The 18,452-nt window shown below is 32.7% G+C and overlaps 1 protein-coding gene across 1 annotated transcript in view; it reads left to right on the top strand.

Annotated features, from left to right (window-relative positions):
- MSH4 (mutS homolog 4) overlaps positions 1–18,452 on the top strand; it is a gene marked incomplete at both ends in the record, with an annotated part of 52,756 nt that overhangs the window by 11,201 nt on the left and 23,103 nt on the right. The window contains 10 exons of the mRNA XM_081145370.1: positions 1,189–1,304; positions 2,178–2,351; positions 4,249–4,421; positions 7,113–7,180; positions 9,309–9,383; positions 12,020–12,084; positions 13,800–13,969; positions 15,863–15,999; positions 17,001–17,104; positions 18,138–18,262. Coding sequence (XP_081001496.1) covers positions 1,189–1,304; positions 2,178–2,351; positions 4,249–4,421; positions 7,113–7,180; positions 9,309–9,383; positions 12,020–12,084; positions 13,800–13,969; positions 15,863–15,999; positions 17,001–17,104; positions 18,138–18,262 — 1,207 coding nt within the window. The remainder of the gene's footprint in view (positions 1–1,188; positions 1,305–2,177; positions 2,352–4,248; positions 4,422–7,112; positions 7,181–9,308; positions 9,384–12,019; positions 12,085–13,799; positions 13,970–15,862; positions 16,000–17,000; positions 17,105–18,137; positions 18,263–18,452) is intronic.

Below are 18,452 nucleotides of genomic sequence, written 5' to 3' on the forward strand. Positions count from 1 at the left end.
ACAATATACTGTATTTTGTTATGTTCATAGACTTATCTTTAACACTTTTGGCAACAAGCTGAGACTTAGGGTTCAATGAGTTCTTTATTGTTTTTAATATATGGGATCTACAGTCACGTAAGATTTTTTTCTGGTGCTCTTAGAGATCCTATGGTAGCTCAGCTGTCTTTGATTCATTGTTAGAAATGGTCCCTCATGTAAATCTATTGTCTCTATTAGACAAGTCTCTTTATCTGTTGTTTCTTTCATTCATTTTTTCTGACTTCTTTCCATCACCCTTATTAATGTAAATCTCTCCAACTTCCATTATTTTGTTTTGATTAAGCATGCTAAGTTATTGGTTATAAATAACAGATTTTTTTTCCAGTCTTACATAGCTTTTTAACAATCCAGTGTTAAATTACTATTCTTACCTATTTTTGTTCAAAGTAGTATATACCTTTTGCTCTCCAGCAGGATGGGGAACCTTTTTTCTGCCAAGGGCCATTTGGATATTTATAACATCATTTGAGGGCCATACAAAATTATCAACTTAAAAATTAGGTATGACAAAAGCTCCTAGATTTGTTGAATTTCAAGTCCCGCCTACAGTTGCCTTGTCAGGGCCAGACCAAGTGATTTCTCAGGCAGGACGTTCCCCACCCCTGCTCTACAACTTCACGCTGTTTTTTCTCTTTTAAAAAAATTCCATTATTGACTTTTCTTTATTTTAAATAAATGAAATTCACCTCATGTAGATATCACTGCATAGATTTGATAGGTGGAATTGATGTTTTCATCTTCCTCAACTAGCACATTATAAGGATCTACTCTACTCAATTATGATGGAGTACATCAGGCTGATTGTAAACCTGTGTGATGATGCTGCTATAGAATAAAATTACTGAAAGGAACTCTTATGTTTATTTTTTATTATGGTTCCTGACATATTCAGTTAAATTTCATGTGAGTATGCTCTAATAAGAGCTACAGGCTGTACTATAATTCACTTAACAATACAGATGATCATTCTTTTTTTTGTAAATAAGAAAACTTAATTCTGGAAAACATTAAAAATAAACTTTATATAGTATTTAAGCTATGTACAGACATGTGTTTAAGAAGCCAGTTTTTTGGGGGAAAAAGAAACTAGTTTTGGGTAGGTGCATGAAACTTAAAATTTATTTTGAAATTAAAATTTTTTTTCAGAATGTAAATTTCACTACTGTCCAAAGGAAATACTTCAATGAGACAAAAGGATTAGAGTACATCGAACAGTTATGCATAGCAGAATTCAGCACTGTCCTGATGGAGGTTCAGTCCAAGTAAGCCATGACTTAAGGAAAATCATAAGTTTTAGTGTGAGTTCCACAAGGGCAAGGTCTTTTGTCTGTTTTGTCCTCTGCTGTATTCTCTACCTAGAAAAGTGCCTGGCTTATAATACAACCAAGTAATTATTGAAATAGTAGAATATTTAACTAAAATTTACACACAAGGCATATCTTTCTAACTTAATTTATATAGAATTTCTCCAAATTAGTCATAATCTATTGCCCTAATGGTTGCTGCTCACTTTACTTTGGAGTGAAAAGCTTAAGTAGCTATAGTAAGCTAGAAATTGGAGGGCACAGATGTGAAACACAATTAAAGTTGTGTTTCTGTTACTTCATATCTTTACTCCCAAAAGATTCAGCATGACACAGGGAATGATATTTTTGGAAAGGATATTTCTTAGAACATGCTAAACAGATACTTTCTTTGACCACTTGCGTACTCAGTTAATCACAGTGACTATCTTCACTGAGATCATAACGTACTTTCCTATACATTGGACCCTCCTGACTTTACCTTTAAAGCTCAGACTCTTTCAACACTATTTGAATACTTAGAATGGTACATCAAAAATTGGCATGAATTACCATTAAATGCTAACTCCTAACGTGATTTATTGGCATCTAATATCCCTTAAGTATCAGACTTCAGAAAATTGTCCATTTTTATCAACTTCTATGTTTTAGAGGTAATATATATAGTTTTAAAAAAATCAGGAATACTTAATGTCCTTTTTTTCTTTGAATTTGAGCAGTGCTATGCAAATAATTTTTCAAATATTAAGGTTAAATAGATATTTCATTTTATAGCAATATATATATTTAATTATAAAGATTTATAGTGATGTATTATTGGTCATCTTACAGGTATTACTGCCTTGCAGCTGTTGCAGCTTTATTAAAATATGTTGAATTTATTCAAAATTCAGTTTATGCACCAAAATCACTGAAGATTTGTTTCCAAGGTAGTGAACAGACAGCCATGATAGATTCATCATCAGCCCAAAACCTTGAATTACTAGTAAATAATCAAGACTGTAGGTAAGATCACCCATTTTTTCTTATAAAATGTATCAGTATATTTTATTAGGCCATATTTTTATGAATAGTTACTTTACATTTAAAAAAATTGATTGATGGAGAATGATTGTCATTGTTGCTGAACTGTTCAGATGTTTCACCAAAATCAGGTTTTAAAAGATACTTGTTGAAATGGCACAGGCATCATGGCAGAGTGAGAGGACTCCATTGTTTCCCCCCTTAAACTTAAAAAACAAATCAGACAACTATAATTTAACAAATGATTCCCTGCTCAACACACAAACATGCTTGAAAGACCCATGCATTGGGACATCTGAAGTTGGGCATTTTGGTGAAGCAGGTCGGAGGAAGGACAAGGGTGGTGGCTGCTGATGCAGTTCTGAGCTTACTACAACTCCAGCAAGAGCAATAGCATAGGAGAAGTCAGGCTTCACACTACTGCCTGCCCATAAGAGGGGCAGAAACCTTTTCTCTTTGAGAAAAGACATCTCCGTTCTCTATCCCTATTGAGGTAGAGCCAGGTAGAGGTGGCTGGGAAGCTTAAAACAACACAGCAGTGCTGACAATCATTACTGGTATGGGGGTGGAGCTATAAGATTGCAGCCTTGCTCCTTGCCTCCAACTCCCTGGCAGAGCCTGGTAAAAAAAGCTGGGAGGCTTTAAACAATGCAACAGGGTAACAGCCATTACTGGAAATGGGCGGAGCCACAGGATGGCAAGATTACACCCCCAGCCACGCACCCCACCCCCCAGCAGAGCCTGGTAAAGAATTCTGAAACTCCCCAAGCAGCATAGCAGAAAAGAAAGTACCCTACCTATCAGCCTGCTAAACTGTTGAGAGAAAAATAGATTCTAAATAAGAAAAGAGTTTACTACCTTAAATACCATGAACCAACCAAGGTAACTTGGTAACATAGAAAATGGTCTCTATAAACCAAACTCAGTCCTGGAATACAGTGATTTAAATGACAGAAAATTCAACATTGCAGTTATGAAACAAAACGATGAAAGTACATTGAACAGTTACACGTAGCAGAATTGAGCACTGTCCTAATGGACAATATCCAAGAGAACACAGAAAGGCAGTTCACTGAGCTCAGGAATAAAAATCAATGAGCAGAAGAAATACTTAACCAAAGAGATTGAAACTATTAGAAAGAACCAACCAGAAATTCTGGAGCTGAAGAACTCAATAAAGGAGATGAGGAATGCAATAGAAAGCACTGAAAGTAGAGCAGACCAGATGGAAGAGAGAGAGAAGCTTAGAAATGACCCAGGAGGAAGAAGAGTGAAAACTAAGAGTAAAAAAATTAAAGAACTGTGTGAGAGCTATCTGACTCCATTAGAAAGAGCAACATAAGGATAATAGGTGTACCTGAATGAGAAGAGAGGCAGAAGGGAACAGAGAGCCTACCCAAAGAAATGCTCATTTTGTTAATGTAAAAGTTTTTCCCCCACTTAAGGATAAATTATTACTATTATTATTATTATTATTTGCTTTTCATCACAGGAAAAATTATATCCTTATTATATCAATCAATATTGATATCTTCCTATCATTAATGAAATGTCATGGGTTAGGACATTTTATATTAGTCTGAATATGGTAAATGAACTATGAAAAAATTGTTAAGTGTAAGAAGGTACTGTAGATTCTTATTAATCAAAGTATGGTTCATTTACTGACAGCATACTTGGGAGCTTATTCGAAATGTAGATTCTCAGGTCTCATCCCAGATCTATTGAATTAGAATACACATGTGATTTGTATGCATGTTAAAGTTTGAGAATCACTACTGTAGATTATAGGAGTATTTAATTATGAAGTTAAATCGACATTTTCTAGAATTTTTCTTCTGTATACTTAATGAAAATTTTCAAACTTGTGTTTTCAAAGGAATAATCACACTCTCTTTGGTGTTCTAAATTACACTAAGACTCCTGGAGGGGGTAGAAGACTTCGTTCTAACATATTAGAACCTTTAGTTGATATTGAAACCATTAACATGAGATTAGATTGTGTTCAAGAACTACTTCAAGATGAGGAACTCTTCTTTGGACTTCAGTCAGGTAAATGAATATCCTCTAATTATATAAATACAAATTATTAGAAAAATACATTGTCTTCTTATAAGGACACCAGTCAGATTAAGGCCCATCCTAATGACTTTATCGTAACTTGATTACATCTGCCAAGATCCAATTTCCAAATAAGGCAACATTCACAGGTACCGGGATTTAGGACTTCAAAATACCTTATTGGGGGGATGCAATCCAATCCATAACATGAGGTAAGAGAATTGTCCTTAGTACCTGACTGTTTGTTCACTGGCATGGCAATGTTCTTCCTAAACCTCTAGGTGGCAAGACAATTTATGTGCATTGTTCCTAGTCTAGTTTCTGGTTTTTAGGAGCGTGGTCTGTCTTTTATGCCCCCATTTTCCAGCCATCCTTCCTGGTGTTCTGGTAGTATGAACTGAAGTGGCACATGAAAATCTGGAAGGCATTTATATCCTGAACAATTTTTCCTCCATCCAATTCCAAATATACTTTAATTTGTATAGTTCCTTCAAAATTCTGGCATTATTTTGACTGTGACCATACATTTCCAATGTTGTTGAATATATTCACTTTTTCTATATATTCTAACGTATTTAGTGAAACTTTGGGAAAGGTACAAGAAAGCCATTTTTAACTGGTAACCCATTTCTTTTTCACAGCAACATCTTGTTGGCCTACCTATACCTGGCATTCTGTATAATACATAAGTGCCAGGAATATTCAGTCATTTAATCATGTAATATTAGTCAAGCTTCAGTCATTTCTATGTTTTTTATATCTTGACAGTTTATAATTTATCGTAACATGTAAAAAGTAGGGGAGCATGAACATAGAGCAGGGTGGGAGAGTAATTTCTACAGTTTATTAAAATATGAGAATGTGAACCTCATTAAAAAAACCCAGTACCTATTTTATTGTAGGTATTTTATAGGTATTAGGGATAAAAAGATAAGGAAGATTAAGTTACAAGTTTCTGTTCTCAAGGATCTTATATTCATGTTAGGGAAACAGACCTCCAAATATATGATGCAGTGTGGTAAATGAAATAATAATTGAGTATTTTATGGGAACACAGAAGAAGGAACTGGAATAAAGACAGAATCCAGGTGGGATTCAGAGACAATATTTCAGCTTTGTCTTAAGGGAATGAGTAGGACTCTGATGACAGGAGGATCCTAGAACTGATACTCAAGACAAAGGAAACATGCCTGTGTAAGGTTTGTTGATGCGCATAGGGGTAACAAAAATATTTTCTAGGTGTGGTAGCTGAGATAAAGATCTGGTATAAGTCCTAGTGGCTGTGATCTGGAACAGTCATTAATTTCTAGGGTGCACTTGTTTTTCTGGGAAGTTGGTAAAGGTAGAGTTAACATTAGCTTCTGCAGTTATGCTTACATGGATATAAAAGAGCTTGCTGTATTTAAGGTATGGCCAATATTTGTTTGTGACTTGAAGCAGTGGGAATTGCAGGAAATGAGCTCTGGGCCTAGCTTATGAAGGGCCTTTATATAATGCTAAGAAATTGGGATTTTATCATGCAGGACATAGGGAGCTGACAGTTCTAAACTGAAAGAATAATATGATCAAATATTTATTTTAGAAACATTATTCTGGTTGTTATGATAGATTTGGGGAAAGCAAGAAGGAAGAGACTGAAAAAGAGAAAGGCCAGTCTAAGTGAGGGCATTAAGAGTCTAGTGGAATCACATGTAAAATGTCATAATAGTATTATGTCAGATTGAACAGTATAAAAGTAGTATAAGTATACTGAGCCCATTTACTCTAATTTTTAAAAACAGTTTCAACATCATTAATTTAACATCAAAGTGGTAAATTAGAAAAGGGCACAGTGTTAGAAGTAGGAAAACTGAAAATTATCAGAAGACTTGACAGTTAGAACAGGAAGCAAGTCACATAAAATTTTTTTTAAAGGATAACAGGTTGAGACCACTTTGTAAAGTATCAATAAGTCTACACAAAAGCTTTGAGGTCATATATTACAATGATGATGATAACCATGAGTCATTAAGAAATAGTTACTGTAGTTTACTGTATTTTAAGTATGAAGAGGTGAGTGCATTCTTAAAAGAACTGTATGTTAAACAGTTAAGGGAAAAACAACAATGTGGGGATATTTAAAAGGAATAGATTATAATTATCTATAAACTTTTATAGAATACTTTAAGCTGGAAAATTAGTTGAGGAGAACAAAATAACAGTTTTGAGCTCTGGTATGTGCGGGGTATTTACACATATTACCTCACTTAATCCTCACAGCAACCCTAGGAGGTAGATGTCATTATTCACATTTAAAAGATGAGAAGTTAGGTTACATAGTCTGGGAGGTTACATAGTTAGTGGTTTAACTATGCTTTTAAACTGATATTTTTAAGTATCAGGAAGAAAAGTTAGAGATCAAAAAAGTTGGAAGGAAATTTTGATAAGCATCATCTAAAAGCCAGAGAAGTAGAGTTTCAAGAAGGAAGGGGTGATCAGTCTCAAATTTGGGAGACAGATTGTGAGTAATCACAATTAAGAAATGACCATTAGAATTTATTGTTTTATTCCTAGCACATATAAGATAAATAAAGACAAAGCAAGTAATATTTGCAGGTAAAACTATTTTATTATTTTAGGATATTTTACAGTCTATATTTTAAGCTGTAACAAAGTTCAAATGCTCATATTTTTTTGTTTCAGTTATATCAAGATTTCTTGATACAGAACAGCTTCTTTCTGTTTTAGTCCAAATTCCAAAACAAGACACGGTATGTTTATATATACATTATATGTTATATTACTATACATTGTGATATAACTTGTCTTAATGTAGTGTAACAATTGGAAAATATTGAAATGTTTTGGAAAAATGCTTCATTATTAATATTTAGATTTTTTTTATGCCTTTTAACGCAAAAACTTCTGAATAAACCAAGTGTTCTCTGAAAATCTCCATTATGGAATTGCTTGCCTAAGATGAGTTATTTTATTTCCCCTTAAGAATATTGACTTTAGAAAATGCAATTTCCTGATCATAAATATTTACTGAGAATAATGCTTAAAAGTTTTTATTTGAATTAACACAAATGTCTTTTCTTTCTATACAGTATTTATGACCATACTATTTAATGTATTGTATTAAGAAAGTTTGTGTTTTTCATTACAAATATCCAAATTCTTTCTTTAATATTTGAAAATGTCAATATTAAACAAATTTTTTCAAGTTTTATCCAAGTTTTTTTGCTTCATTTTGAATATCTTTAATTTTTCTCAATTGGTTTCAGACCGCCATATAACAATATCTATAGTACATGGCTCCTTTTTTTATTTATTCAACAAGTGGTTTTTGTGCAAGAGGACTATAAGAAATAAGTCACTAAGCCAAAGTAATTAATGATCCAGCATGAGATTTAGGTTAAAAAAAAAAGCAGTTACAGCATATATTATCAAAAACTAGAAGAAGGGATCTGATATTCACACTACTTGCAAACTAACAAGTTAGCCTAACACAGTCAAATACTCATGTATTATTGGATCTATTTCTAGAGTCTATTCTGTTTCATTGGTATCTGTCTGTTCTTGTGCTGATACCACAGTTTCTTAGTTACACTAACTTTATTATAAATTGATATTTGTTAAATTTAGTTCTTTTACCTTGTTCTTATATAAGGCTATTTTGCCTATTTTTGGAAGATATTCTCCTTTGGTAATAGTGATGATAGTTGTCTTCTGTTTGGTGAATTTTATTTATTTTTAATCTTCTAGTTAGTTTCAGAGATCCATTATAAGAGAGCATGAGATAATTTGTTTTAGGGCTACAAGCCTACATTTTGGTATTTCTTCTAAATTGACCCACATGGTCACAGAATAGTTCAGATACAGTGTGTGCAATAGGGATAAAGGTCAGAAGGTTTCAAAAAGAAACAGTGCCATATCAATTACTATTATACCTTAATAGTAATATTCTAAAAGTTTTTGTAAGTACTGATAAATTAGTCCATCCACAAGAACATTCTCATTTCCCCAGGTTTAATACCACTGCTCGACTTTAAAGATAGTACTATAAGTTAATTTATAAAAAGTTTATTTATAAAACTTAGAATGCTTATGTTGCTTTATTTTGAAAAACTGTAATTAATTTGGACCACTGGAATTGTAAAAATTGTTTTATTTAAACAAACAGTAACCAATGGGGGAAATTAGTGTTCTGTAATTATCCGGGATGTTTGGATTCAGCTTTTCAGATATCATCTATCCACACATACTCTTTGTACCTTTTTCATTTAATCCTAGCCTCTTACTGCTGCTCAGAATTGAACTGTGTCTCCTATCACTATTATGGGTTGTAGTGGACCAAGGAGCTTAAATAGAAATGAAAATTGGATTTAATGAGATGAACTCTTTTCTTTTTTCTTTTCTTTTTATCCTCACCTGAGGATATTTTTTTCCATTGCTTTTCAGAATTGCTTTTCAGAGAGTGGAAGGGAGAGAGAAAGAGAAAGAGAGAGAGGGAGAGGGAAACAGAGAGAGAGACACATGAACTGGCTGCCTCCCTCACATACCCTGAGTGGGGCTGGGGATCGAGCCTGCCAACAAGGTACGTGACTGGAATCGAACCTGTGACCCTTCAGTCCAAGGGCTGATCTGTAACCACTGAGCCATACTGGTTAGGGTGTGGAGGTGAACTCTTTTCATTGTCAGACTTTTGGAGACTAGTGCACTAGTCTTATTATGATGGGTCAGTAATTTCTAAACATTGTTTAGGCTGGCAGGCATCCTGGCTAAGCTGATATATAAAAGGTGAATGAAATACGAAAAGTGTAGAATGTTTTAGAGGAAAACCCATTTTTGTATTAAATATTTATGGTATCTACATTTGGATTTTTATGTTAATAGGTTAATGCAGCTGAATCAAAGATAACAAATTTAATATACCTAAAACATACCTTGGAACTTGTGGATCCTTTAAAGGTAATTTATATGTGTCTATATTGTACAAAACATGTTTAGACATCAGTATTTTTAAACGTTTTGTTTTGAAAAATTTCAAACTTAGTGAAAGTTGTAATAATAGTATAATTAATTCCCATATTCTTTCTCTTTGCATGCACAACACACACACACACATATTATGCTTACTATTATTGTTCTTACTGAACTATCTGAGAATAAGATGTAGTACATAAATACTAAAGTGTCTGTCTCCTAAGAACAAAGATACTCTTTTACATAAACACATATGATTATAAAATTCAGGATATGCAGCATTAATAGACTACTGTTATATAATGTATAGCCCATATTCAAAATTTCCAATTTTCCTAATAATGTTCTTTATGGATTCCCCCCTGCCCCCTGCTATAGGGTTTAGTCCAGGATCATGCATTGTATTTAATATCATATTTTTTTGTACTCGTTTAAACTAAAAATTTTCTCCACATTTCTTTGTCGGTTATGATACTGATATTTTGAAGGGAAAGGGTCAGTTGTTTTATAGGATAGTCTTCAATTTGTGTATTTATTCATGGTTAAATTCAGCTTATGCATTTTTGGCAGTAATACTCTGTAAAAATGTTGTATCTTTTTTAATCCTCACCTGAGGATATTTTTTCCATTGCTTTTCACAGAGAGTAGAGGGGGGAGGGGAGGGAGAGAGAGGGACAGGGAGAGGGAGAGAAAGAGAAAGAGAGAGAGAGAGGGAGAGAGAGAGAGAGAGAGAGAAACAAACATTAATGTGAGAAAGACACATCTGTTGGTTGCCTCTGGCAGGCACCCCAGCTGGGGCCGGGGATTCGAGCCTGCAATCGAGGTACATGCCCTTGGCTGGAGTCAAACCCGGGATCCTTCAGTCGGTGGGCCAACACTCTAACCACTGAGCCAAACTGACTAGGGTAAAAAAATAGTATCTTTCTCATGATGTCATTTCCCTATGCTTGGTGACATTAACTTTGATCAGTTTTTTCTTTTCAGAGTTATAAGTAATGTATGGAGAGATACTTTGGGACTGTGTAAAATATTCTGTTTCTCATCAGATTTTCACTCATTGATTTTAGTATTTATTGCAACTCTTACCTGAAGTAATTGTTACTTTTATGGTCACAAAATGGCAATGTTCTCATCAATTTTAAAATACTATCCTGTGCAAAAGATTTTTAAAATTAAAATGACAAAAGAACTGCTTTTTTTTAAAAGAAAAAATAATGATAAATGTGGAAGTATTTTTATAGAGTTCATTCAGATAAATATATATAATAAAAGCATTTTGGTAAAAGATATCAAAAGTATTGTCATCTTTCTTAGAATGAAAGAGGTATAATAATAAGACTTCTCCCAAAATTGATGGAGTTAGTGAAACAAATTTCAAATTTTGATATGTCAAAGGCAAAGTAAAAGCCAAAGAAATATAGGAAAAATTTATAGCAAATAGACAAAATACTAATTTCTGCATCATAAAACTTGTGTAATTTTTAAAGAAAATACTAGAATAACAGTAGAAATAAGGAAAATGACCCCCAAATGGAAATCAAAGTACAACTTAATGCTAATGAGAGAACAGTGAGAACAGTGAGACATAGCTGGTAGGAATACAAGTTGTACATATTGTAGAGGAAAATTTTGAAACATGTGACTTTTGATCCTGTAATACTACTTCTAGAAATCTGTCCAAAAGAACTCTTAAGAAATGTTGACCAAGATTTATACCCAGTGATGGTGATTGCAGCATTATTTATATTATAAATTATAATTAACATAGAACTCCAATAACAAGGGGAAGAGACTCTTTGCTTCCCACAGGGTAGAATACATATTAGGAATTATTTCAAATTTTTCTATAAATTTTTTTTAATGCTTATGATATAATATTAAGTGGGGGAGAAAAGGAACATGCAATGATAATTTATTTTTTATTTAAAGAAGTGACAGGAAATGTACCATAATATTTAGATTATTTGTCTTTGGAAGGGTGGTAGAAGTATGAGTGATTAAAGTGTTTTTCCTTATGCTTTCCTGAAATGTTTAGTTTTTATCAGTGTATAAATATTATTTTGTATTCATAAGCAAAAAATATTATTGCTATTGCCTCATAGTAAACTAAAATATCAGTTTATGTTCTCTCCTCCTGTTTTCTGTTTATTCAAATAATGACCACTTATAGTTTCCATTAGGCAAAATAAAATCCCTACTTTTACTATATAAAATGGAGAAATTGCTCTATTTTTGAATATAAAGAGCACTTTTTTAGTTTAATGGAAATTTAGCACAAAATTTGGAAATATATGTAAAGTACTCCAGATGTACAATGATAGCTGTTTAAGTACCTACCTCTAATAAGTAGTTGGATGTTAACAACTAGTTGGGAGACAAGAAAAATAAAAGTCATAATAATGAATCAGTGGAGGCCACTTATTGGCCTTGTGCTCTTTATATGGAAAGATACCATCTGTTCTCACCTGCATACCTAAAATGTATTTTATGAGTATATATATGAGAAGATGAAGCAAGAAAGCACTTGGTAAGCTTTAAAGTACTGAACAAATGTAAAATGCTATGTGTGAATAATGACATAGTTTATTATCCTTAACTATTTTTATTTTATTCTTTAATAGATTGCTCTGAAGAACTGTAACACACCTTTATTAAGAGCTTACTATGGTTCCTTGGAAGATAAGAGGTCTTTGTCACTCAACTGTTAATAAAATATCAGGATTCTCCCTTTCTTCCTGATTGTAACTGATTTTAAGGACTCCAGTTATATTCTGCAAAACAATTACTTGAGCTTTGGTTAAGAGAACCTTTAAACTATTCATCAAACTATTCATCAAAATTCTAACTATACATTTTATCTTGTAAATACCAATAAATAGAGTAACAGCATATATATATGTGTGTGTGTATATATGTGTGTATATACATATATATATATACATACACACACACACACACACACACACATATATATATATATATATACATATATATATATATATATATATATATATATATATATATATATATAATCCTCACCTAAGGATATTTTTTCCATTGATTTTCAGATAGAATGGAAGGGAGAGAGAGACACACACACACACACACACACACACACACACACATTAATGTGAGAGATACACATTGATTGGTTGCCTGGTTGCCTCCAGTTTCTGCCCTGATAGGCCAGGGATTGAGCCTGTAACTGAGGTACATTCCGTTGTCCGAAATTGAATCTGAGACCCTTCAGTCCGAGGGCCGATGCTCTAACCACTGAGCAAAACCGGCTAGAGCAGGGTAACAGCATATTGAGTATTTGTGTTAATAGACAATTAGAATAGCATTAAAAAATCATATGCAGCCTGGCCGGGTGTGGCTCAGCAGTTGAGCATCAACCTAGAATCCAGGAGATCGGGGTTCGATTCTCGGTCAGGGCATATGCCCAGGTTGCGGGCTGCAGCCGATCAATGGCGCTCTCATCATTGATGTTTCTATCTCTCTCTCCCTCTCCCTCTCTCTGAAATCGGTAAAGATATATTTTTTTAAAAAATCATACGCAATATCTTTTTTTATCCATTCTCTCTGGAAAGACTTGCAAATATGAAAATATTTTTTCTATCTTGTTGAAGCATGAAGGGCCTAATATAACCAAAAAATAGTAGACATCAATACTGAATAAGATCTAAATACAGTTAATATTACTTGTAGCAGTAGCACCTTGGTTCTTGACCAAAAAGACTTGTGATACTTAAGAACTCCTATTCCATTGATTTAAGGTTCAGATCTTATGTAAGGCTACCAATTGAGGTTTATAATAAAACTGAATTAATTACAAATAAAATATAGAACAGAATAAAACAAAAGGTTAGAGAAATAGGTGTTACCAGACTTCTGGTTTACATGAGCACTGTACTTAATCACTTTTATGTTGTCTTGTAGTACTACGTTTAGTCTCCCTTGCCCCATATGCAAGGACCATATGTTAATCCGCCTTTGAATCTTTGCACCTAACACAGTGGTTAATACATGGTATAAGTAAATGTTTATTGAGTCAATGAGCATGAAGCCAGCATTTTTATAATAGTTGTTCTGGGATATATTTTATATTCATGGGCACAGTCAGTATGTATTATTTGGGAGATCTGTTTTCTAGCAGTTGTAGAATTGTTCTTGGTGGCCTCATATTGTTTTAAGAGTCTAGTCCAACAAAGTAATTTAAAATTGACATAGTCGCAGTTCTAACTCATGTAAATTTAAATATATATATATATTGCTTAATTATTTATTTTCAACATAATTTTCAACAGTGATTTAAGAAACTATGTTATTTGCTATTATTAACTGTTACTCAAATTATAAATTATAAGTATTTGTCTTATTAACCATAATGTTCTTTTTTAGGTTTGGAATCATACTTGAAAAGATTAAAACAGTAATTAATGATGATGTAAGATACATGAAAGGATGCCTGAACATGAGGACTCAGAAGTGCTATGCAGTGAGGTCTAACATAAATGAATTTCTCGACATAGCTAGAAGAACATATACAGAGATTGTAGATGACATAGCAGGTAATTTAATAACTTGAGCATATTTTTTTGTTTTCTAGAAATAAAACAAACTTCTTAGATATGCTATGCTTTTTTGCTTGTGATAACCTGCCATGCATATTTTAAATTTATTTTTTGTTATTAAAACAGGTAAAGTTAACAAATACTATCATTTAAGGAACATTTTTTTATATAAAATAAAGATTACAAAGTGTTATGTCTATTTTTTCTCCAAAGTTAAATATAGAAGTACCTGTATACAACATTATGTAGAAACTACATAAAAAATGCAGGCTATCAGTACTAAAGGGTTTCAGTGGAGGAAGAGATCCCATTTTTGTCTAGAAGAGGGGGCATTTGAGCCAGTACAATAATTTAACAAATACAGGGGTGGGTAAAAGTCTGTTTACAGTTGTGAGTACACGAAACACAGAGTTTATTCTTGTATTATTTATTAATTATTGCATTATTTCCTATATGAACAACTGTAAACCTACTTTCGCCCACCTCTGTATTTACTGAGCTAGTAAATGTAGACACTGTTCTGGGGACTGGGAATACATAGTGAACAAGACAAAGTCCATCTTCATGGAGCTTATATTGTAGTAGAGGAGACAGACAAAAAAAATTAAAAAATATACACACACATACACATGGGTGTATGTGTGTGTATATATAATTATATATATCAATATTGATATTTATCAATGACATATATCTGATTATATCTTAAAATCTTACATCAATATAAGATACAAAGAAAAATATAGCAGGTTAGAGGGGCCAGAGAGTAACTGGTTGTGGAAGCATAGAGGATGGGACTGTTTTTAGTAGACAGAATAGCCAGAAGGAATTCCACCCACTAGCACTGTACAAACTGAAGCACAAAGCATGAGTAAACCTCAAGGGTTCGTGAGGAAATTTGTTAAAATTGAACAGGGCATTCTCTTACAGAACTAGTAAGAGATATGGTCAGCAATGTAGACTGGAGACCAGAATTTAGTCTTTAAAGGCCAGGAGTTTGTATTTTTCCCCAAGGAGAATGAAGAGACACTCAGACGCTCTGTGGAGCAAAATTGATCAAGAAGATTCTGTATTATTGAATGAATTTGAGTGGAGCAGTGGAGACAGGGAGACCATTTTAAACTATTACAAGTTAAAGCATTATTTAGGTTGAGAGCTATGTGTATGGGGAGGAGAAAAATGCAAAGATTGAAGAAAGAATTGATGAGAGTTAATGAGTAGATGTGGGCATGGCAAAGGGAAATGTAGCCATTGGTGCTGAGATTTCTTGCCTGAGAATGATGGTACCACTGATAAAAGAAAGAAAATTGTTGGAGCACCTGCTTTGGAATAAAGATGTTAGTTTTCTTAAGTATTGTTCAAACCATTAATGGTTATCATGTTAAAAATATAAACTCAGAACTTTGTAGTGAGTTTGAAGTTTATAGGGAGATTTGGATTTCTTTTTGAATTTTATTTGATGAATCACCAATTTTCATTTCGGAATATTTTGTAAACTGTTTTGTAGAGGAATTTCTTATTGTGAATTAATGATTATAATAATTTATATGTTCTCTTTCTTTTGAAAAAAATAGAATGAATAACGAGCCAAAAACTAACATTCCTAATACAGAGAGTATAAAACAGTCTTGGTTTTATTTTTTTATTTTAATTTTTACAATTTTTTTACCTTCAAAATACCAATCAAAATGACTAGCTTTGCTGTACAATTTTTTAAAAAGAATACTTAACTAGATATTTTAGATGTTAAAAATCTTTAGGGTTTAAAAGTATAACAAGACCTATTTGTATATAAAATAAGAAGAAAAAAGGAATGTGATATTTTTAAACAGAAAAGATAATTTCTCATTAAAATTTCTTTGTTTTGTTTTTCTTTTTTCTGGTCACTAGGGATGATATCGCAGCTAGCAGAAAAATACAGTCTTCCTTTAAGGACAAGCTTTAGCTCTGCTAGAGGATTTTTCATCCAGATGACTATAGATTGCACAGCCCTACCCAATGATCAGCTTCCTTCAGAGTTTATTAAGGTACACTCTAGAGTTTGGTTAGGAAACTATTGTTCTGATTTTTCAGGATTACATTTACATATTTTCAGGCACTCCTTGAGTTTTACATGCCAAATTTCTGAATGTCCTGTGTATTGCTACTTCTCTTACCTACCCACCTAGCAGCTGTACAATCTAACAGTGATTTAGAAGGTTTTTTTTTTTTTAGAGAAATACCAAACAGTGCTTCCCACAGTTTTGGGAGCTTGGTATGGGTAAAAAAGGAGAATGGAGAAAGTCCAAAGGATGTTTTTGATCAAAGAAATTTAGAAAATACTGTACCATCTCATTTTAGGTAGTTCTCTAGTGCACATTTGCCTATTAAAGGTTTAAAAGGACTGAAGTAGAGAAATCTACTTAACTTATTTTAATCCAATATTGCCAAACTTTTGGACCAGGGAAATATTTTTCCCTATATACATATTAACTCCTACATAATACACCAGTTTGGGAAAATCTAACCTACTCTAATATTTACTTTCTCTGTTCCCAGGGAGTCACTTTTTACAAAAACAAACCATTTAAATTTCAGGGTTTTAAAATATATACTGTATTACCAAGTAATATGGATGGATGAAGTGAAGAATAGGTTGAGACTTAGTAATGAGGTTAGAGATTGTGTGACGTTCAGTTATGGGGCAAGGCCTAAAACAGTGGTCAGGGATGGAGTGAAGACTACTGATGTGTATCATGTGTATTACTTGTTTATAAGATGTAGTTTTTAAACATTTTTACATGGTCATTTTAAGACCTATAAAAACAGTCATATCAGATGGACTAAGTTAAAAAATTCTGCTTTAATTTTAGATGTGATCTTCCTTTTCTCATTCACAAACATTATTTGGGACTTTCTCTGTGAAACTGTATATGAAAAATTAAAGTGACTAACCTAAATACCTATATTTTTATTGTTTAAGATCTGTATGTTTTAGTTCCTAGGAGTGTACACGTATCTTGACTTTTATTCTTTTATTTCCTAACAGATTTCTAAAGTGAAAAATTCTTATAGCTTTACATCAGCAGATTTAATTAAAATGAATGAAAGATGCCAAGAGTCTTTGAGAGAAATCTATCACATGACTTATATGTAAGAGCATTTGAAATTTTTGCATATTGAATTAAATTGGTTTAATTTGAGGCACTATAATAAACTTCGTTAATTGACTTTTTGTCTGATTGCATAATAAATGTTAGCAAAGAAAGAACATTTCCTGTACAAACAATTAAAACTATCATTGTGATTGGGATCAGTGAATCTCAGAGAAACTTTTGGGCAAATCTAATTGGCCAGATAATCCCCATTACTACTGATACTTCCACCATAATGTAGAACTCGGCACATCCTGGGTTTATTTTGGGTTTCATTTAGTTTACTCTCTTCTTATGGTATGTAAGCCCTTCAACTTCTCATGCTTTACTCCTTGGACAGCAACATCACAGTAATGCCAGTCTCTTGCTGTTCATGAAACAGTTGCAATACAGCTAGAAATAAGGAATAGGACATTTAGAATTGGTGAGCTGAGATGATGAAGAGAAATGTTGGGCTTTCAAAACAATTTCAGGGTTTAGACCACAAAAATTATATGATGCAGTACGTTTAGAGAACATATTTTTCCTTGTAAGGGAAAACCTTTTATGTACAATTATGATAACTCTGCTACATAAAAGCTTAAATAATTATGTTGTTATGTATGAGAGAGAATATATGGGTGAGAGGAAATACATGATAGCTTTTGTGGTGAATTTAACATAAGCAAAATCATAAAATTAGCAGATGGGATCTGTTGAAGTATAGTGAAGACTTAACCTATATATAAAAATATTTTTATTAATAAAAGTTTATTTCATTAAGATTTAATAAAAAGCAACCATGAATTTCAAAAACATGCTGCTAACACACAGAAGATGGCTTCTTTGCTACTAAGTAGCTGTGACCTTGAGTATGAGCCTCAATTTCCTCCTGTCTACAAAGTGACAGTAGAACAATAGACTCTCTGTAGTGTACAACTCAAATGTGAATGTTATTTTACTTCAGGCAATGCATTTAATATTGTTTTACAGTTAGATTGTATGGCCCTCTTTAAAAAGCATTACTTATCTTCCCAAACGTGTTCTTTCAGGATAGTGTGCAAACTGCTTAGTGAAATTTATGAACATATTCACTGTTTATATAAACTGGCAGACACTGTGTCAATGCTGGATATGCTACTGTCATTTGCTCATGCCTGTACTCTTTCTGACTATGGTAAGTTACTTTCCTTGGAATAAGTATGTTGCATACTAAAATTTGTTTTCCATTCAAGCAATTTTATATAACAATTATGAATATTTCGAATTTTTTTATCTGAAATGTAGTCTCTTGCCTCTGGTTCTAAACTTACTTAAAATAGAGAAAGTGAAATTGCCCTTAAAATTTCTTTTAAAAGTCAGAAAAT

The sequence above is a fragment of the Miniopterus schreibersii genome, assembly GCF_964146895.1.
Source record: "Miniopterus schreibersii genome assembly, chromosome: 8".
Lineage (NCBI taxonomy): Eukaryota > Metazoa > Chordata > Mammalia > Chiroptera > Miniopteridae > Miniopterus > Miniopterus schreibersii.